At 45.1% G+C, this 22500-nt stretch overlaps 1 protein-coding gene across 2 annotated transcripts in view; it reads left to right on the top strand.

Moving 5' to 3' along the window:
* MGMT (O-6-methylguanine-DNA methyltransferase) overlaps positions 1–22500 on the top strand; it is a 168409-nt gene that overhangs the window by 116388 nt on the left and 29521 nt on the right. For both annotated transcript variants that reach the window (XM_054831664.1, XM_054831663.1), the window contains one exon: positions 14161–14321. In XM_054831664.1, coding sequence (XP_054687639.1) covers positions 14161–14321 — 161 coding nt within the window. The remainder of the gene's footprint in view (positions 1–14160; positions 14322–22500) is intronic.

Here is a 22500-nt window from a genome sequence, read left to right as displayed (position 1 = left end):
TACGCCATCGGGAGTGTCAGTGCTTGGCACGCCTTTCAGTTAGGGGTGTCCTCGGTTCGGTGTGCTTGGCAGCGTGGCTGTCACTGATTGAAAAGGGTAGTTCCCCCCAAAAGGGAATGGGGTTGCAGGCGGCAAGGCTGGCGTGCGCTGGAGACTGCTGCAGCACCACGGGCGGGACGACTCCAGCTCAGAGGACGTAAACCATCTGTAAATCTGGTGAAGAGCAATTGCTGAGCTTACTTTGCTTCTTCCCATATACTTAAATAAACTGGATTCCAGCATTCAGCTGGCGAGGGCCGTCTTTTCAAGGATTTCTTTGTTTTTATGTATATATTGTGTGCTGTATTAAGATAGGTGATTGCCAAACCCGTTTTAAAACCAGTCCAACGGCGATCCCAAGTATTTTTCAGCCTGGTTGTCTGCAGCAGCAGGCACTGCGGGGTGCGGGGGGATGCAGAGTTACCCGGTCCCCGTCCCCGCAGCACAGAGGGGTCTGGGCTGAGCCGCTCGTGGAGGCTGCAGGGAGCGGGAAGACGGAGCAGAGCGCTGAATTTTCTATTTTCCTTTAACTTCAAGCTATGGTTTTCAAAGCCAGTGACAATATTTCTGATTAAAACAATTAAAGTTTTTATTCAGTTTGTTTATTGCAGTATTAGTAATCTGGAAAAGAGATTTGCGATAATAACGTACGTTTTTTTCTACTGTTAAGAGTTTTATTATTCTGTCCTTGCCAGAAAGCACATTTTAAGAGCTTGGATTCAAAATTAAATATGACCTCAGTGTTTTAAAATACAATTACAATAACTATCCATTTAGTAGGGTTTTTTCTTTTACTTTTGACATATGGTCAATATACTTACGCCAGTTATTAAAGACATTATTGTATGCTATGCTAACTATTTAACATACTGCAGCTGCCGTAGTAAATACAGACTGATGACAAGGGATGTTGAGGAAGCACGGTATGTGAACTGCGTCTTAGGTCAGATTACTATAGTGTCTGTACATAGGTAAAGGAAAAAAAACCCACCATACTTGATAAGAGAAATTTATATTATTTATATGGAACAGAACAAACCAATTTACAAGAAAGGCACTTAAGTGGGAAGCTTATTTATTAATGAGTGTAGAACACAAGCTAATGGGGTTGTAATGCAGATGCACCTAAAGCTCGGAGGACGGCAGTCTCCAGGCGCCGCTCTCCACGGCAGGAGAGGAGAGAAAGCAGACTTGAGAAATACTTCTGCGCGATTCGAAACAAGAGTTACGTAAAGTAGTTTTGTCTGTCTCATCTCACACGACGGTCCGTGGGCGTCTCCATGTCTCCTGCCACGGGACGTCAGTGGGGTTTCAGAGCAGGAACGTGCCAGGGCTGTAATTCACGGCGTCCGCTCGATCCCACTTTGTCCTCCACCGGGAAAGGGGGTTCGGATGTGACTGTAAGGTCACGTCAGGTCCTCACCCCGGGGCAGCGCCTCTGCCCGGAGAAGTCCCGAAGCTCCTGGATCCCAGCGGCAAGGCATCCCACTGGGACCCAGAGGTTTGCGGGAGGGTGGGAGAAGCGAGGGGCACGCTCAGGCCAAGGTGGTCCATGGAGGAGAGAGTTTGTTTAAATTACAGTTCCTATATTCAGTCTTTAACAAGCTGCTTCTGAGGTAGCAGTTTATAGACTCTTATTTCAGTTAATTATAACAGCAGTTTTTTTGAAACAGTATTTTTATTGGTTTTATTGATGTGCCCTACTGTTTTTCCAATCCTGTGCTTGGGTTCTGCTTGGTTACCCGAGAGCAGAAAAGCTTCGCCCCCCCCGCGATTCGGAGGCTGCTCGGGAGATGCTCCCGGGGGGGCCGGCAGCCACAGGCAGCCCCGTACTGCTCCCGAAGGGTCCCACTGCCCTCCGAGAGGGCTTCCCACGGCGTGTCTGCAGAGCCACCGCCTCGTGCCTCTGCCCCGCACACCTGCACGTGCAAGAGTGACCGTCCTGGGCGTGCAAGGGGGTGTGGTGACACGAACCCCCAAAGAGGTGATGCCTGGCACTGTGGTGCGTTGCAAACGGTAAACGAGAACTGCTGACAAATGTTGATTAAAATGAAGGAAAAAACGCGTATTTTTTTTGTCCTTCCTGCAGTTGTAGGGTTGTAGTTTTGGTTTTGAGGCCGAATCGGGAAGCCGTAAAGCCAGTTCTTCATTTGGTAATGGCATTTTAGGAAAGATCCCCCCAATGCGTGTGGGAGACAATCTCAGAGCCCTGTAGAAAAGCTTAGGAGAGACTATATTTATTAACTATGGTGTTTTAATTGGCACGTATTAGCAGGTTTGTCTGAGCGTCCTGTTCTCAGCCTATGATGACGTGAAGCTGTGGATGATGAATGCCTGCTGGGAACGCAGATCTTGGCAAGTTCCGTGGTGGTTTTGTCTGATGCCAGTGTTTGTTTCTCCGGTTTCTGAGTGTTCGTACCTACTTTAAAAAATAAATGAATACCATTTCTTTGCACTGGTGTTAGAAGCTTCACAGTAACATGGGGAGGGTCAAGCTGGTCTCAAGGGCTTTGCCTGGTGCCTCTCGTGCCATCCTTTCTCCCGTACGGCTGCTTCAGCGTGCAGTGCATCAGAAAAGCCTCATTCACACGAGGAACAGATTTTCATCATTCTTTCAAGCAGCAGATGGGCAGCACATCTCCGGTTATGGCAGGAGCATGCACGTCGGGTCGTACGCCGATCCGTGCCCTGATGGGACATCCGGCACGTCAGCGTCAGATGAGCCTGCGGTTGGTCCTGACAGGAGATGCTCAGCGGGCAGAGACTGCGTTGCGCCCAGACTGGGGAGGTGGTTTGAAAAGTGGCCTGATGAGTCGAATTCTTAAGAGGTTCCTGATTTACCTGTATCTTAATTCATTTGAATGGGCTGGAGTATCTGCAGGTGCTGTTGATGATAATTCTTGGTGCTCTCTTTCACCTGGAATTCATGCACTAACGCACGTCAAGGTGGACATCCAAAGTCAGAGCCCAGTTCCAGTGATTCAGCACAGAGTTTCCCTCCTTCAACTTCCCCGTGCACCAGTGGAGACCAGAGACCCGGGTCTTGCAGTATAAGGGTTGTACTGTGTATTTTAACTGCCTTACGTGTGGGGGGGTTAAATCCGTGCATAATTGGGTTTATATTTATCTTAAAGATGTATAAAAAAAATGTAAATTTTACTTCAGATACCAGTCGGCAACTGGGTTATTACCATGAGGCAAGTTTCTGGCTAGAGGTGGTGGGGTTTATGTGCGAGGTGGTGCTACGTGGTGGTTGCACAGGGTGGAAATAGCGGGGAGAGCTGTGGTGAACACCCTAAAGCAGAGGAGCTGAGTGGAGAAGCAAAGGGAGTCTGGTGTGCGGTTTAAGGGTCCCCTGCAGCCAGCCCTAACACAGTTAATTGCCTGCGATAAAACCGACCTCGGAAGTCTGATGGGAGAATTCTTTTATATAAGAAAAAATGTTTTGTAACAGTTTCTTGTAAGTGCTAAAATTAACTGACTTTCTTTTAACCTAATTATGGATAGAACTGATGATATCACCTATGCTTAATGTTGCCTAACATCTTGGGTGAGAGTGTGCTGCTGCTTGTAACTTGGCTGAATTTTTGCTTTTTGCTTTAAAGCATTTCATGTGAAGCATCTGCTTAATTGTTGCTGGTTGAGGGTTTTTTGGGCATGTGCTTGATTTCCCCCATTCCCAATCTAGAACGGGGTGGTCCTTTCCAGCGAGAAGATATGCAGAAATTGGGTTTTTTCTTTTACAGACAAATCTTCCAGTCGTTCGTCTGCCAAACCCACTGATTTGAAACAGGAATATTTGTGAAGAGGCCGCTCTGATACTAGGAATATTTTTGTTCTCCAAATATGGCCAACTTTGAAAAGTTTCATCCACAGCGAGGGAATGGGTCTCCCTGGGGAAGGTCGTTCTGGGGCTGAGCACAAAGGCGATACAACCTCATGGTGCTGATGAGCCCCAGAACTATCCATAGCTCTCCTGACCTGTCTGCATGACTTCTGCTAGCACAAATGAAGTAGAAACATGCAGGATGACATCTGGAGAGAATAGGAATTAGTCTGGAACATACGTGGTTGGGAGATGGGAAGAAAGCAGTACTTGAATTGGTGACCGACACAGAGGTGGACCATGAAACCCGCTGTAGAGCAGTAAGGTCAGACGAGTCGTACTGAGGTGGTCTAAACAAGGTGAGTTAAGGAGGATGGGTGGTGGCCAGGGTGAAAAAAGGGGCAGAATATTGAAACTGGGCAATGTAAGGAGAGGGAAGGAGGTTGGCATGGAGTGGGCAGTGAAGATTGAGGTGAATGAAGAACCATAACTTCTTAGTGATTGTCCTCGCACCTTACCGTTGTTTTAACAGAGATCTTTGTCCATAATGAGATACGCTTCTCTGAAAACACAATAAATTTGTTGAGGAAAAATAAGCCAAGACCACACATAGCCTTGTTTACCTCGAACGTGTTTCTTGTGCTCCTAGGAAAGTCCGCCGCTCGCTGATTGCTCTGTTTCCTCCGTGGTCTCACAGTTCCGTATCCCAGGGCAAGATCTTGCTTGAAATCTGTGTCTCTCTATATAGGATTCCAATCAAAACTTTAATGGTACAGGGCAGTGAGTAGCATTTAATGACCTTCAGTGCTATCACTTGAGTCTTTTGGGCATTGACATTGATTTTCCTTATCTTGGCATGTGAAGACAGGAGTCTCACTCCCTTCTTTCCAGTGTTTGCTGGTACGCACTAGTAGCACAGAATAAGCAGGCAGCAGCTTTGCAGGCATCGCGGCTGGCAGCGGCGATGGGCTGCGTGTACGGCTTTCCTAGCCAACCTCCGTTTGGTACCTGAACTCAGCATCATTAATTGCAAGAGTCAGAAAAAAGACGAGGCCTTTTGGACACCTATGTGTTTCACTCAAGAGTTGCATCTGTTTATTTGGAATTTGTAGTTGATACCCAGATTTTTGTGCAGAGGCTTCTTTTTCGGGGTAACAGAGGGGTACCGTTTCAATGCAGAATTCCTGACCAGTCAGATCTGTAAGAATTTAAATCCTCAATGATAGATAGAAGCAGAACGGAGAAAACATTGCAAAGGTTGTATGACAAGGAATAAGTCTTACTCGGTTCGGAGTTCTTTTACTCTTCCATAAAAGCATCAATTTCTTCTTAATAGGTCTTAAAAGGAACTGCGCTGGGGTCGTTCAACAGGAATTGGGGTGTTATTTCTGTTTATTGCAGCTCTCATCCTTTTTTTAATCTCTTACTACTGTCATACAGACACTTCATTTCTAAGAACCTAAATTAAACCGTGTAAGGATGTGCTTCTCCATGAATTTTAAACCTAAAAAGCCGCTTTGTTCATTGATTCAGTTGCAGGGAAAGATGCAACACAGACATACGGCTATTTGAACTCTTTATTTGCCACATTTACAATATTAATAACGCTGTTTCTAGAAGTTGTCACATCAAGTAAAAGATCTTCATTCCAGACTGTCTTTTGGGGCCAAATTGAGACTGGATGCATGCATTTAATAAATTGTAGTCTCAAGTAGTCATTTTTGTAAATAATTAGCTTCGGTGAAAGAATAAGTTAGCATATTGTATGCATCTAATGTTGCAAATGTACATACAGCAAACTTTCCTATTAATCAACAGTCAAGCACTGTAAGTTGGGTCTCATACATAATGAATTGTTCTTAAACCTCATGGGTTTCATTGATAGAAAAATAAGAGAAAACACAAGTGTAGTAAGCTTTTGAATAAAATTTAACGAGATTGCTCTGCATCCTGTAATCGCTTTGGAATCATTAGAGACCAGATAATTCATCTGCAGTTTTGGGGTGGCTTTAGCCTTCATCTATCAAAGAAAAACTATTTAAATGACATTTAGGTGTTGATAAAATACATTTTTATTTAATTTCACAATGAAGGCTTCAGTAAAAATGCCAGCTAACTCTATGTTTATTATGTAATGAATAATGCTGCATGACTGAGTCTCCTTTTAATGTTAATTTTTTGTGTTCTAATCATTACTGATTCTTCCATTTGAAAAGTAACGTGCTGGCTATTTCTGTAAGAAAAAAATTATTTGATGAGACAAACACGGATATATATATATATATAAAAAAAAATATAAGAAAATGACAGTCAGCCTTCACGTCTCAGACTTTTTATACAGGCCTGACTTCTGGTGACTTCACATGCACAAGCGTTGTGTGGAGAGTGGACTTCAATCATTTGCTGATAAAATAAAAAAATGCCATTTAAAAAAATGCCATTTAAAAAAAAGTACATAACCTTTTAAATTGTACTTGCCCCTCGTACCTGTTTTGTGGCAAGAGTTACCGTGCAGATCCTAGAGAATCAGCAGTGAATTCTCCCGCAAATGTGAAAATTTCCTCTGATTTAGGAGCTTATCACAATTAACTGTACTAATGACCGTAAGCCGTGGAGATGTTTGATCCACCTGATGTGCCCCAGCTGGCCAGTGCCTGGGGAATAGTTTATTCATGGATGATGCTCACTGCCAGGAGACATTCCGAACCGACGGTGGCTTTGGTTGGTGCGGGAGCCTGTCCGAGAGGCGATATCCCGAGCAGCAGGCACCAGGAGGAAGGGCACGTTCTCACACGCGTGGGCTTGCCCAGTCCTTGGGCTGCAGCATGGCATCTCCTGGGGAGCGTGACCCAAGGACCTTGTCTTCTCGCTGGTCTCCAATCACTTAGAGACTTTCTGCTCCTGTCTGATGCTCCGAGGACTGTTTTGTTCCTCAGGTGACTCACAGAGGGATTCTGGCTACATCCTAAACTCTCCCCGAAGGTGATGACAGAATTCTACTGTATTTAGGCAATATTCCCAAAAATGTTTTCCTCTCCACCCATGCTCAGATTCCTTCTGTAAGATCCTTTTCCATAAACCAGATGTCAAAAAAAAAACCTTTTTTTTTTTTTCCCTATTTTTTTAACCCTGGCACGAGGGTAAAAGCCATTCAGAAGTCCACCCGCATTCCCCTTCTTGTTTGACGTTAAGTAGGTCTGCAGTCTCCAAGAGAGCCATGTCTAAATTGCTGTCAGATCGCATCACGCGCTCCGGCCGCCGAGCAGGGCTGCCGGGTCACGTCAGAGCCCATTCGTTATAGTTGGAGTCTGCTGCAGCAAACGGGCCTCTGGTCTTTCTCCCTTCACAAGAGGATTAGCGTGACAGCCACATGGAGCTCTTTACGGACAGTCACCAAACACTTCCTTCGGTTGGGCTTCAATTACCCGTTGGGACGGCCGCCGAGGTTGGGTCTCCCCGACGTGGTGCAACCTTGGGGCTAGGAGTCCCGGTCTCTCTCATGGGCTCCCTGTTTTGGGAAGGTTTCTATAATCTCCCCACACACCTTTTTGTTTTGGGGGATGTTTGAGGGGAAAAAAAGGACCTTTTAATACAAGATATTTGCATGGCGGGGGGGGTTCCTGGTGGTTTATCTCTGTTCCGCTCTCCTCCATTCCTGTCGGACCCTTTTTCATCCCTACCGGGCCTAGGGCAATTTTGATAATTTTTGGACCTGTTTAAGACACAGACTTGTAAGAAAGGGAATGGCCAAAGAAGTGTCAAAATACACAGGAGAAAAACCAGAGACGTCTCCCACTGACAGCAATTCTTCCTCCTTACCCCAGCCTGGAGGCACTCTGCAAACGGGAGACGCTGCGGTTGTGCTACCCTGTAAATGCGCTTGCAGATTTCCAGGGACAAACTGCAATGTTTTCCGTTACAGGTTTAATTAAAATCCAGCGTCTGTGTCTGCCGGGTAGTTCTGTCTCTTTTTCCTGGGTGTAAATCATGAAGCCGTAGGCGCGGGGGAGCCTGAGGAGCAGCGCGGGGAGGTCGGGGCTCCCTTTCGGAGACGAGTCGTTTCCTTCTGCTCTTTCCTGCCTGCCCCGTCTCTGCCCATCACACCTTCTGCGGGCGTTGGGTTTGCTGCTTGGTTTTCTCCTCTGCGCTCTTCCCTGCTTTCTTTGCCTGTCCACGTTAGACTCGATGACGTGGACTTCCGATGTTGATTTTGATGAAGGCAGGCTAAGAGAAGGGTTTGGTGAGATTTTGTGTGCTCTGCATCGTGAAGAGTAGGGCTGATGATTGCTTTTACAGCATTCTGGTCATAACAGGATCCAAAAGCCTCTTAATTAGGACCAATTTATTTATGTTTTAATATGCAATTTGTTGTTGATGAACAAAAGCGCTTGTGGGTTTTGTTCAGGGAACAGAGTGGAAAAAATTATGGATGCTTTTAAAAAAACATAGAATGGGATGTGGTTGAGTGTCCAAATACGTTTATTTTCTCCATACCTGAAGATAATAGGATATTGCAAAAAAAAATATAGGATATTCGGTGCCATGGGTACCATGGTGTCAAAACAGGATTCAGTTGGTAACAGCCTGGCAAAAACCTTCATTTCCATGAGAAGAGATTGGGAAGCTGCATGTGAAAACATCTATTCCACTTTTTTTTTTCTACTTATTTTTTATTTATTGTCTTTATTCCTGCTGTTATTTGAGTGGAACTGTTGTAGTTGTTACAGTAAAATAATGATGTAATATCTGAGTCTACCCATATGTACCAGTGGCCCTTAGCTGACTGCAGTCTAGGAGGGGTTGCAATTTTTGTTTGCAGTGGGGAGCTTTTTTGGTTTATATCTTAACCAAATTGGAATAAAGGGGACTCTTCGGTAGCTCAGCACATGGAGCAGTCTATAAACCTCTTCTTAGGCAAACACTAGAGGGTGAGGTGGTTATCAGGGGATAAAACATTCAGGTTTGTGTGTCTACAGACAGTGGAAGCGAGCGTTGGATTTTATGTTCAACCAATCAATTATATTTAATATATACAAATATTTTATAAATGTGCGACTAAATATATAAATATGTTGCGGGAGCCGATACAACATTGTCATAATATTTACCCTAATGTAGTTGCCAGCTCTCAGCTTTACCCTAAGGAAGTTGCCAGCAGAGCCGTTGTGATGTATTCTCTTTATTTTAAATCACACAACTCAAGGTCCATCTTGTAATGTTTTCCGTTAAGGTTTGTTAAGGACTGACTGAGGCAATAAGTAGCTCAGAAATAAAATAAATAATTCAAATCAATTTAGAACATGGCTACCCACTGAGGCTTCTCACAGCATTTCTCTGGTTTTCATAATGGTTAAGCTATTTAGGATGATACTGAAGCCAATCTGCTGCTTACATGTTTATTTTGGAAGCACGTTAGAAACTTCCAGTTCTTGGCAAGCGGTTTGGAAGGAGCCCGTTAAACTGAAACAGGTGGTGTTTCTGCTTTTCTCCCCTCCCTGCTAAAACCATCTTTTCCTTCATTTCGTCCCGTGCAAACACGAGAAGTCACAGAAGAGACGCGGCTGGGATGGAGCCTCAGGAAGACACCGCTCAGCTGCGTGGACGCAAGAGTCCTTCCTTAGTTTGTTCAGTCTCAGACAAGAGCTGTAATGGAAATACGTACGTAGGGTTGCGGTTAGGAATGGTATGGAATAGGTCTCGTGTGCGTAAGCTGGAGCAGTAGGTCTGCACCTGGGCTGTGACGGATTCCCGTGCTGGGACTGACCTTGCGTCTCTTGGACTTCACCACCAGCGAGAGCCGAACGCGCAGGCTGGAGATCTGCAGCAGCAGTTGTTCCCTGGCCTGAAAAAAGTCGCCTTTTGAGAGACATCCAACTTTAAAAAAAGCCCGAACACCCCATGTATTTTTAGATATCTGCTTTTTATAGCTTAAAAGAAGCATGGTTTTTTCCTGTTTGAGGAGTATGTAGTTTTAATTAAGCATCGCATTGTAAAGCCGTGTAGATGAGTCGGCCACTTGCAGCTGAATATCCGTTTGACATGACCCCAGAGTTAAGGCAGACATCTAATTACTGCACACCTATTAGAGGCTGGCATGTTAATGGAAACAAACAGTTTCAGTTTAGAAACCAAACAAAACAAAAAAACCCCTAAAAACTTTCCAGTGATGATTACTTGTTGACCAAGTGAAAATACAGAAACCTCCACTTTGAATTTTTCGAGGTGCCAGGCAGCACCCAACAGAATTCACTAATGAAAACAAGTGCAGTGATGGTCTCCGATGAAAGTGTAAGGGATTTAAGTAAGACTGCTGCATTTTAAATAAATGCTTCTCATTATTCTGGCCACATTGCAAAAAAAGGTGTTGGTACTTTTTAAGGAAAGATAATGTAATTCTCCAGGGCCCGAGTAAAGCAGTCGGATTTTTACACCTTCTCTTTAGCTTCTTGCGTTTTTAGATGAATATGCTTATTTTATTTTCCTGTATAAAAGTGAAGATTACGTCTTGTTGAATCACAGGTGTAGGAGATCAGCTTTCCCCAGGTAAAGCAGAGAACAAACGGCCACTTGGCCATCGCCCGGCGTGCCGCCGGCTCTGCGGCCGGGAGCGATTCCCTTCCTCGGGGATCACCGAGGGCAGGACGTTAAAAAAAGAGAGTCCCCTCGTTCTTGTTCCTTGCTACAGGTCAGGCACAAGTAGTTAATGCAAACGTTAGGTGGGTACTTGTCTCTGATGGTATACAGCTAACTTTTTCCTGTCCGTTGACGTTGGGGATGCTCCAAGATCAACGCATGGAGTAGGGTGTTCCAAAACCTTCCAAGGAGCCAAACACTGAGCAGAGGAATTTCACACGAGGGGGGAAATTTCCCGTGATGTAACTCATCTGCTCTCCTTTTCTTCTTAGGAATGTTTTGAGACCTCTTTTGCCTTGCTTTTTGAAACGTGCGTATGGTTTAGTTTGACCAAAGCGTGGCTTTGAAGCCTGAGAAAATCCTTTAAAAGGCAGCTGGTGTTTTAAGTTGAATTTTTAATGATGAGGTAGTTTGTAGAAGGAGTGCTGCTATGCGACTTCGGAAAGAGAAGGGGGAGGAGGGAAGGGAGGGGAGGAGGGCCAGTAGAAGACACCCATGCATAAGTTATGTTTGTTCTTTTTCTTTATTAATGCTGTCTAATTCCCAGGAATAGTTGTTAGCATTTCTAGCCAAGCAAAATTAATGTGAAGATTTTTTTTTTTTTTTAACTTTCTGCCAATTTGAAGCTCTCAGCGTATATGTTCACAAATTGGCTTTGTATCCTACAGGAAGGGAAGTCAATGTGTTGTTAGAAAGCAAGGCATTCTCGTCTTGCAAAGCTTTTGCTTGCTTGACCAAGGTGGAGGTGGCCATGGAGGTGGCAGACGTTGTGAAAGTATCTGGTGTTGAAGTGGTGGGAGAAGGGTCTCACTAAAAACATCTGGAGATGTTTAGCAGCGACAAGGCACCGTTCTTAAAAGCAGTAAATAAAAATTAAGATTTATATCCAAACAGCCAGGGAAGACCTGGTGGAAGTGAGGAAGGTGTACGTGATGGCAGGGGGAACGTAGGGGCGCGTCGGGATGGCTGAGCCTTGCTGCGCAGCAGGTTCCTGCAGCCCTCCCAGCGACACGGGTGGGCAGAGCAGCTCCTGCGGGTCGCGTCTGCTTGAGGAGGCTGATGGACCTGAACTCCGTTCCTCGTCTTAAATACGGAGCTAATGGCCTGACGGTTACCTGGAGGCTTCAGGCAAAGCCCTGAGCAGCCCGTGCATCGGCCTCGGTAGCGCGGCACCTCACCGACGCTGGCGTGCTGCTCCCCACGTGCTTTGGGGGAGAACGCTGGCGGTTTGGTGCTGTTCTGGAGCAGGAGGAAATGGCGGTGCCTGCCTGCCAGCGCGGAGCGGGAGCCCAGCTGCTGGGGGCTGCTTGCTTGCAGAGCAGCAAGGAGACAAAGTCTTTCGGTTTTATGGTGATACTACAGTCCAAATCATTTCCAGACTCCCGAGAATGTGAAACAAGATGATGTGAAAAACATAAGGTTACTGTAGTTTTGAGTGCTTTCTGTGCTCTTCTGGATAAATGGAGCAGAAAAGTCTACCAACTTCTCTTCGAGATTTCAGAGGCGTTATTATATTCTGTAGTTATTATATTGTCGTGGCTCTAACAATCCACAGTAAAACCGAGCCATATTCTGCTGAGTGTTGTACATGTGCAGAATAACGGATTATCCGTGGTGTCGAGAGCTTGTGTTGGGGCCCGTGTTGTAGGTATTCATGCAAAAAAAGTTTATGCACAGATTCTCATACCCTTTTTTAGCAAAGAGATTATTAAATAGCAAAATAACAGAAGGTAGACATCAGTTTTATAAAGAAAATCGATACTGCTTCGCGCACACACACAAAAAACCAGAAGAATCAAAAGCGTTAATTTGGTAAATAAATGGAATGAGAGGAATAAAATTGCAGTTAATTTCCAGCAAACTGGATCCAAAGCTGATTCTTCTTTTTTGTTTTGCCTCTGCTCCAAGCCATCAACTCGCATTCTTGTGCGACTGGAGTATTTTAATTGTCCGCCTCTGTGTCCCTCTTCTTCTCCGCCACTTTCTAATCAAGTAATTACGTGGCCTTCAGTGGTTAACAATTAATCAGAAAATGAGTTGGGGCTGGGGGAGATGGCAGGGCCGTTTGATCACGCACCAGGCGAGTGAGGGCTTCGCTTCTGAGAGTAACCCTGACCCGGCTCCCGCCTGCACATCATTTATCCTGTCCGGAGGCAGAGCCGGGGCTGCTGGCTGATTACACCGACGTCCCGTCGTGTTCGGCTCCACGAGCTGTTGTGGATCAAGCGTGTGAAGGCGTTCGGTCTTTTCGCAAAGGCGCCTTGTGGCAAAAACAGACCTGGTGGCTTTTATGTCATTACGGGTACATCACACGTCTCATTTTCTCCGGCTTTCTGCCAGGAGGGAACTAACAAAATACTTTCACTTGCAGCACGCTCGAGTGTAGAGGGGGATTTGGATTGGTTTGCTCTTTCCCTGTGCCTGGGTGGCAGAGTTGCCCTAGTTTTCTCTTTTTTCTGTTATCTCAGGTTCTCCTGTATTTAGATGCTTCTACAACTTTCTCTCTCCTGCTTTGTGACACATCCAACCCCTCACCAGAAGACTATGCTGTTGAGTTTTAGCAGCGCGCTTTGAGAAACCTCTTGTTCTGGGGTCTGGCTGTATTGCCAGCTGGGGGAAAAAAATACTGCAATAATCAGAAAACCTTTGGATGGCTCATCAGTGGTGCTTGAGATTCTGGATGTGGGAAGAGTGCTGGCAGGGCTTGCTGGTTTGGCAGTCACCCTTGGTGATGTCTCCTTGCCGGTCTTCCCATCGTTTCCCTCGGGTGCATTGGCTCTGTGTGTTTATTGGTACCCTGAAACCGGCCTCTGCAGATTTGAGAGACACCCACCCACCACAGCACGGTCTGGTAAAGCACCAGGAGATCTCCACCACCCCTCCACCACCGCTGCTTTGCCTCACTGAAAGCATACAGGTTGGGAAACACGGCTGGATATTCGGAAATCCAGTGTTCACGTTTTCATTGCCCTCATACACACGTTGCTCTTCCAGAGGAAAAGAAGAAAAAAGTAGTGAGGGAAGAAGTACGGTTTCGTTTGCAGGTGCTCTCTGCTTGCTTTGCTCTTCAGTGTCCTGCAAGCATGAGCTGCCATTGAAAATCAAATGAATTCTCAATTGCTTCCTTCCAATTCAATAAGTGGAGGAAAGCAGAAACCTGCCACCGTCGCTGGAAGGAAACGGGGCAGAGGAAGGCAGGGGTTGAGCAGAAAGCCGTTTCCTTTCCTCCTTTCCCTGGGGACGGTCCCCGGGGAGACGGGACTGCACCCTTGGGGCGCATGGAGGAGGAGCCTCACCTCCTCCTTCCACCCTGGAGGCACAAGGATGCATCGTCTACCGTGGACTTGGGTGGTTTTCTGGCTCCCTGGTGTTTCCCGCTTATGCTCGGCATTTTCCTCTCACCAATCTTTTATTAATTTTTTTTTTTTACAGGTGTAAGCAACCTTATGTCATCATTGCACTTCTAGAGGTGACGAGGATGCATTTTTGTTACTGCTATTTGTTATTGTTTGTTATTTTCACCTTTATCAGAGCAGAAAAAAGATGAAGTCTGACGCTAGATTGAATGCTTTTGAGATGACGTATTTTTCTGCTAACGTAAGGAGTAGGAATATTCATTCCTGTAATTTTTATCATTATAATTTTACAATTCTCTCTTGCAGCAATGCGGAGTCCTCGGCCGCTTGCGAGGTGTGCGAAGGCGCGGAGGAGATGACGGAGCCGCTGAAGCAGTGCTCGGCCTGGCTGCATGCCTACTTCTGTGAGCCAGCGAGGACGACGAGCCTTCCCGTGCCGGCCTTCCACCACCCGCTGCTCCGGCAAGGTCTGTGCCGCGGGGCACCCGCTCCCCCCGCGCCCATCGGCCGGGGCGGTGCTGCTCCCCTCTCCCTTGCTCTTGGCAACAGAAACGATGCGGTTCAGCTCCCGACAGTTGCTGGCTGCAAGGTTTGAGTGTGAACATATCTGAGGGGCCGTAAGCTTTTCAGTAAGGTGGTTGTTCACTTAAACTAGATTTTTGCCGGCAACGGGGGAATGATGCTTGGACACGTCCACGTCTGTCGGCACGGACACCTCGCCGGTGCCGTAGCAGCTGTCACGGAGAGGTTGCTTAGGGTTGCTGTGTTTTGGGTCCTCAAAGTTATCATAGATGCTACTTGGATTCTTTTTTAAACAAAGAACAAGTATTGTTTAGATAAAAACAAGACCTGAGAAAAGTTTCTCCTTACCATTCTCCATTTACTGGCTACGTTACTGAAGTCCATCACTTGAAGTGAAATAGATCTCCTTATTTAAAAAAAAAATAAAAATCTCAGAAGTCTGCTTTTTGCAGTGCCTTCTGGGCTGTCCATGAATATCACAGTTTCCCAGCGAATAAAATCTTCAGTTTAATAGATCTATTTTTTAATTGTCTTAGATTCCATAATAATACAGCACCAAAAAGGGACTAGTATCTTCTACCTTACGTGAGATGAAATAGCACTGTGTTTTGTATAAACTCTAAATTATGTGTACTTTTTCTTTTTTTTTTGTGCTTCAAGGTGAAAGACACCTTTTAAATAGGGGGGCATGGGTTTGTACCTTAAGGCACGGGGACTGGCCGTCAGTACCGGTGTGAAAGAACGGCCAGTTTTACCGGGGAAAGGGCGGGCTGGTTGGACAGGCACGCCTTGGCCAGGAGTCTCTGCAGGAGCTTGGCTGTCTCCACTGCTAATTGCTGGGTTTCTTCAAATTCCTGGGAACGGTAGGTTTCTTCTCGCTGTTAACGCTTCCTTATTCCTAATTAGCGAATGGCAGCTGCAAGTAGAACAGCAAAATCGAAACGCGGTTCTTGTGCAGAGCGATCTGCAGATAATCGGGCTGTTGCTTTTGGCAGGTGGGAGTCAAATTTTGTGAGCCTCGTGCAGGACCTTTGTTTTAATGATGAACTTCTGTACTTACTCTTCCATGTTATGAAAATTCTCAGTGCGACATCTTTCATAGTCAAATTACAGGGTGGGTACCGAGTATTTTTTAAACTAAGTTGTGTATTGCACTGTCTCTCTCTAATTTTTATACAAACATTTTTATCACCTACTAAAAAATTTCATTTAGAAGATTTAGTGAAACCATCCGATTGACATGTGGGAGAATAAGCACTAATGACACTATGATGTCAAAATTGTCAAAATGCTCACGAAATATGGCCTTCTAGGTGATTCAGGTATCACTAGAGGACTCTCTTATGTTAGCAGGGATGAAACGAAGACCTGGGTTGTGAAAACGTTGGGGTCGGGGTGAGCATGAATGGGCGAAGCTGGCTGGGACATGGTTACTGCTGCTCTCCCTTCCATCTCTGAATAACATCAGGGGAATTCTGCTCCCCAGATTGTCCACCCAAAGACTATAAAACATTTAAAGTAATGCTTTGACTTTTCTCAATTTTTCTGAAATGGGCTACTGAGTTCTTTTTCATGTGGCTAGTGAAACGGTTTTGTCTCAGCGCTGCTGGTGGTGTTTTAGCTGCTGCTGCGGCTGCGGGGTTCAGCCCTGAGCAGTCTTGCCTTGACCTACGGTCAGAGTTGATAGGGGACTTCGGTCCTGCAACCCTCCCGGGCAGGCAATGCTGGAAGAGGCTCAAGATCATTTAAAAGAGGAAACATAAGTATATTTGTTAGTGGGAACCTTCTTGAGGGAAAGCAATCGTCACTCGAAGGGTTTGGAGGGGTGGAAGGAGAGCTCTTCAGCACCGTCCAAGTGCAAAACCCAGGCGAGAGGTGCCTGCAGGGATGGGACAGGATGTGGCCGATGGCCATGAGCATCAGCGCTGGGTCTCCCTGCAGCGCCCGTGGCTCTGGGAAGGATGCGGCTGGTGGTCCGGCCGGTCGCAGGCTGGGCAGTGGTGGTCCTGATGGGGTTTGACCTTCTGTATCGCAGGTGCGGTGCTGGGGGGACTGGAGTGCGGTCCTCTCATTATCACGTGTGCAGGCCCACGGTTTTTTAATTTAGTTGGGTTATTTGTTCTTGGACTGGCACCAGGTGTGCGTGTTTTATGGGGGGAGGCACGTAAAGGAAATGCTAACAAAGAATTAATTGGCCCAGATCACAATGATGTGATAGCATTGCTATTCTTCTCTTACTTTCTCCTCGTAGTACTTTCATAAAATAGAAAAAATTGATATTGGAAGGAATGTGGAAATGCATGTCAAAAATTTGAAGAAACTACTTTTAAAAGAAGTTATTTAGTAGAAAGGTAGGGGAAAAACCGCATTACAATGGATTGCATTGTACATTTCAATTTATCCCTAAGTCAGAAATGCAGTACTGCTAAATTAGGAATTTGGTATTTATTTACTTTTTCACATTTACATTTGAAAGTGCCTACTCATTTCTCCAGGCACTTAAAAATGCAGAATAAACATAAGCGAGAGCACGAGGATCCAAAGCCGGGAAGGCTTTTTCTCATCACTCTGATTTCTGATGTTGCTGCTCAGCAGCAGCTCTTCCAACAAATTGTCAAAACCTTTGGCCCTTCTTTTCTCCCCTTTTCTGTAAATATGAGCACTTACAGCGTGGTTCTTTGATATTAGGCGACTCGAGTTCCATCATCAAGTGCTTTTGCGATGAACACTGATTATTGGATATTTTCTTTCTTAATCAGTGCTTACATCAAATTTTATTTTTTTCTGTGGTAGCATCGTCTGAGGAAAGTAAGGATTTTGCTTATCTTATGTCAAACACATTAAGGAGATTCCTCATTTAACAAAAAAGCGTAAAGTGCTTTCGGGATGAAGCATTCTCAATTCACAGCCAATTTTCTGCAGCTGCTTTTGTGCCGACTATTAAAAGGCAGTTCCTCGCGGAGAGGAAAATAGGGACCGTCAACTTTGAGTTAACAAAAGCAGAGCGATTTTGCAAATTCGGGAAGTAGAGGTATCTGCGGGTTGCAGAAAGCCATCTCTCCACGGCGGCAGCTCCGGCGCGGCGTTATCCCGGCGTTGGGGCTGGTGGGAAACGCGCAGCCCAGCACCTCCCGGCCTCGCTCGCTGCACGGGCGGCCGGAGGAGCCACCTGCAGAACACAAAGCCGTGTGCTTTGCTTTGCCGGGCGCTCGGGGAACAGAGACGCCAGTCCTCCTTCGAACACCGAGCGCCTTCCCGCAACCCCTGCGCTGACACCGAAAATATAATAATGACGACCATTTCATTACGTTGCCGTAATTTGGTGGCCAAGCGCGCGCGCGTTACCAGGGCAAAAGCAAACTGAATTCTGACATTTACTGTTTCAGCGGCTCGTCTTGTGTCTTAGATTTTTCTAAAGCGCCTTTAGTTTTCTAACTTGCCATTGAAAGGGGGAAGAGTATTTAAAAGCACTCTAAATACAGAATTAACCAACCATTCCTCTTCATAACTCGTCGGTGGTAAAGTGTGAATCTGGTGCTGTAGCACAGCTTGAGGCAGGGATGAGAAGTTTGAAGCTGGTTTCTCAACGCCTCCAGGAGCTCTCGGCTTACTGGCTGTCCGGTTGAGCCTACGCAGGCAAAACTTTGTTGAAAATGTAATTCAAAAACTGGAATTTTCAATGATTTGTGTCATGGCCAGTGCTCAGTGTGGCATTTTATTGAACACAGAAGAAGTAGGTTTTTCCCACTTCTCTGCAGCGTGACTTCAAGGTGTTACGCCTTGGAAAAAATCACTGAACATATATAATGGGAAGTGATTAATTGGTCTTAATGTATCATGGTCGTTAGCCTGTTTATAAGAAGAAGAAAAATTGACCCTGTTATTGTTTTGAAGCCTATGCATGAGTCGCTTGATCTGCAGGTCTGTGAAATGGAAAAAGCAACGTTAAATTGGCCAGTCATGAATTTCCTGACTTTCATTTATTTGTGCTTTATAACCGTCGTGGTCGAGGTTGCAGAAAGCACTGCGGCGCTGGACGCTGCAGCGAGGAGCGGTTGTGTGTTTGCAGACCAGATGGCTCATTAGAGCAACAAGAGCAGAGGAAATTGGAGACGCACCAGCGTGTTCCTTTGCCCTGTGACGAGCAGCAGCCCTGGGGCTCTGCTCTTTGCGTGCCGCGCCGTGCCACGCCGCCCTCCTCACCAGATGAAGTCCTTTAGCTTCGCAAAACCTCACTTTTATATTCTTGAGCCTGGAGTTCCTCAGTCAGGCCCCTGTACCGGCGGCGTAGACCTGAGCAAAGCCGGCTCTTTCAGCTCAGTCCGGCTCGGTCGCTCTGTTTCTTCGGAGAAGCTGTGAGTTACCGCGTCGGTGCGAGGAAGGAGGGCTCTGCAGGTCTGCAAGTGGCGTCGTCTGTGTCGCCTTGCAAACCAAAGGCAAAGAAAAGCTGTGCAAAAAGATCGAGGAGGAACAACCGGAGGATGGAGACCGGAGAAGTGAGCTTTGCAAGCCGGATTGGTAGCTGAAATTTCCCGTGCATAATGCATATTCATCCAGGAAGGGATATTGATGAGACACCTCATACATAATGGGAGCGGAGAGTCTTCAAAGAAACTGGTAGTACCTCCATTCTCCCTTCAAGAGGACTTTGCTCGTACCCTGTAATCAATAATTACCCTGTGATTTCCTGGGAGCCTCCTCGCTCAGAAACTCGAACCGAAGCAGCGCAGGGTAGTGAACCTGGCGGAGTCCCGGCCAAAGGACGGCAGAGCACGCTGGAAAATGCTGGTTACAGGCTGAAGAAACTCTTTCTCGTGTCCCCTCTGTGGAGCCGGACTCGTCCTTTGTTCCCGTGCCGCACGCTCGCCCACGCTGCTTGGTGCTGTTGTATCTCTCCCTTCAGCAGGCACCTGCAGAGAAAATCCTTTCATTAATTGCATCTCGATTACCCTTTCACCTTCCTGCCAGTGGCACACAGTAGCACCTCTTTGTTTTACTGGTTTTGCACATTCCAAACTATTTAAAAAAAGAAATCTGCAGCAAATTAAGAAAGAAAATCAGATTTTATGCGTTCTGGCTGTAAGTCAGCAAAGGCCAATATTTTTTTTTTCTTTTTTGTGGTTGGAACGCTCAAATCACAAGTTTCCTGAAGATTGTGGGGCTGTTAATTTGCTCGCTTCTGAGATGGCAAATTCAACATCCCATGAATGCTTATGTTTAAAAGAACTGGTTTTACTGACTCTGCCGCTTACCCTGATTACAGTGTGCAGTATATCCTCGGAGCAAATTTTTCTCATGTACAATTTAGCCAGATATTTTTTCAAAATATAAGGATTATTTAAATTAGAAAAGCATTTACAGTATCACGATGAATACAGATCTGTTTTCCCTTGCTTTAAATAACAGATTTTATATTAAAACAAAAAATCATGATATCATTGACTTTGTTGAGATGCTGCCTAGTAAAGCTAGAAAGTTTGAAGCTTCAGGTGCTGGTTTGTGAGTAATGGAATAGCAACTCTGTACCCATATTCAGTGGGAAAGAAATGGTTGGTAAAAATGTCATTTTTTAAAATATAAGAATGAGTAAACTATTTTTCAAGGAGCCCCAGAAGCAGAGGGGGAAGGTCCGAGGCTCAAAGTGGAGAAGGTATGAAGAAACCTCATCAAAAGAGTGGGAGTAGCTGGAGGATGCTCGGGCATGTCGGATGTCCTGGTCGGTCCCGAGGTCGCTGCACGGCTTCGTGTTGTATAGCCAAGAAATGCCCGGCGTCACGTTTGGGTGATTCGCAGCCTTGAGGAGGAGAAAATGGGAGTTCAGGGTGACGCAGGTGAGAAGCGGAAAGGATGAGTTTGACCTACGATGAGTTCGTTGAGCTGTAGGGAACTTAGGCTGTTAGTAGAAAAAGTAACTATAAGCATTTTAAGTACGTCTTAAACTTAAGAGTTTTCTGCTCACTCCTCAAATGATGTTTGCGTGGTGCTAGCAAGACAGTGAATACTGCAGTGAATGACATCTGCACAATTTCGCTATCTTTATTGACTTGTAATCCTTAAAGTGATGGCCTGTGGATATGAGACGTATCCAGAGAGACGTGTATGTCTGAGTCCTGTGTAGTTTTAATTTTCATCAGTCCTGTGTATGACTTGTAACTTTAGTTGCCCTTTTAAAATAAATTGTACTTACTTTTAAATGACTTTTCTAACATGATCTAATATACATGAATCCATACAGAAGATCTGAAAATACGCTCGCTGGCTGGAGCTTGTTAGGATGATATGCAACCGAACAGGGTGCGAAAGCAAGACAAGTGCTTTTGGGTTTGTCTGCAACTTTTCTAAGTACGTATTTTCATATTGTGGGTACGTAAGTGTTCAGGGGCAGCATCTTTAGTCAGTCCCATGGTGATCTTCTTTCTCAAGTGTCATAAAGTTCAGGCTATAAATATCAGATTTTACATCAAGGACCAGTTCCTGTGATTTTCTTCCTTTGATTTAGGGGTGTGTGTGTATATAAATATATGTATATTTCATATAATTATATTAATATTCATATATTGTTTCTATTTATATACATATAATTATATATTCATTTATATATTTTATATATTCAGTTATATTTTATTTAAAGATATATATACAGTTTTTATACATATCTGTACAAACCAAAATTGGTTTTGAGTGGTGGACCTGACAGCCCTGCCTCACACCAGTGATGCAGTGACCAAGCCCCAGGCCAGCGATTGCCGTGTTCAAAGCACAGCCGTCCTCAGTAGGAAAAGCAGCAAACTCAGCCTACAGAAAGACCTCCAGGAGCCAACCTGTCCCAGTAGCATCTCTCCATGTTTACTTGATTTCCATTAAAAATGGAAAATTCATTAAAGTTCAACTTTAAATCCACCCGCATTACCAGGTTATGTCTGTATTTTGCAGAATTGAATTGCGCTGTTGGGTAACGTGCTGAGGAGGAGGCACGGCTTGTCCTTCCCTAGACAAATGCAGAATGTCATTCTTGCCATTCATTTATGTTGCGATTTGTGAAATTCTCTTAATTTTGTTGTGGAGTTTCAATTCTCTAAAGAAAAAAAGTTGGGGAATGTTTCTGACTTTCCCTTTTTCATTTCTGCAGCTTCATCAGACATGCAAATACATTTCTGTTTCGGCTTTCAGAAAATGGTATTTTAAAGTAATATGAAATAATCTGCTCGAAAACGTTAGTACTTCACATATCTGGACATGGCAGATTCAAGTGCAAAGAGATGACAAGCTTTTCATATTCTGTCTGCCAACACAAAATTCAAATTCCAGAGACTGGCGCCTTCTTTTATTACCATTTCATGTGAGAATAGTTTTGATAAGCAGAAAGTCACTGTTTTACAAGACATTTAATGGATTTTTACAACCCAGTACTTTCCTACGATTTTCTTCAAACAGAAACCAATCCTCCCCAACCTTCAAAAACGAAAACAACTAAACCAAAAGCTAGCCCGGTTACTTTTAGGTCTCAAATTCTTTTTCCAGCCCAGTTGGCCCATTACTTTGTATCAACTATTTGTATCAAAAGAAAAAAAAAAGAAAAAAAAAAAATTGCTGACCCAGTTTGTTTGAATTCAGAGCAAAATACCCGTCATTTTCAGTAGACGTTTGTGTGCGTCGGAGTGTATGTTAAGGCACACTCTTTATCCGAGTTCACCGTTCATAGAGTAAGTTGCCACAGGTAAGCCATTTCTGGCGATTCACGGCCTTTTAGGTACAAACGTCCTTTTTGCCGCTGCCCCGGGGATGTAGGCAAAACCGTTTGGATGCGCCGATTCTGGAGAGGAACCGTGGCTTCTTGTGGTTCCTGGGGTTTGGTGGGACCTCGCGGAGTAACCACTGCCTGAGGTGTGACCTTCGGAAGAGGCCGAGTGTGAGGACAAGCGGTGTCTGTCCTGTCACGGGGAAGGTGGTGAAAGGGTCAGTTATTTAAAAAAAAAAATAATAGGATAATCCTTTCTTGTTAATATTCCTGACGTTGATTACAGGTAGGCCGCAGTTAGAGTAAAGGAGCATTATCTAAATAGTTTATTTTCTAGGTAAGAGTGGATTGAAGATCCACAGCTGATGTTCATGTATGATGTCACT

This window comes from Grus americana, chromosome 7 (genome assembly GCF_028858705.1).
Source record: "Grus americana isolate bGruAme1 chromosome 7, bGruAme1.mat, whole genome shotgun sequence".
Taxonomy (NCBI): Eukaryota; Metazoa; Chordata; class Aves; order Gruiformes; family Gruidae; genus Grus; species Grus americana.
The sequence above is the reverse complement of the archived record's forward strand: the minus strand, read 5'-3'. Positions and strand labels throughout refer to the sequence as shown.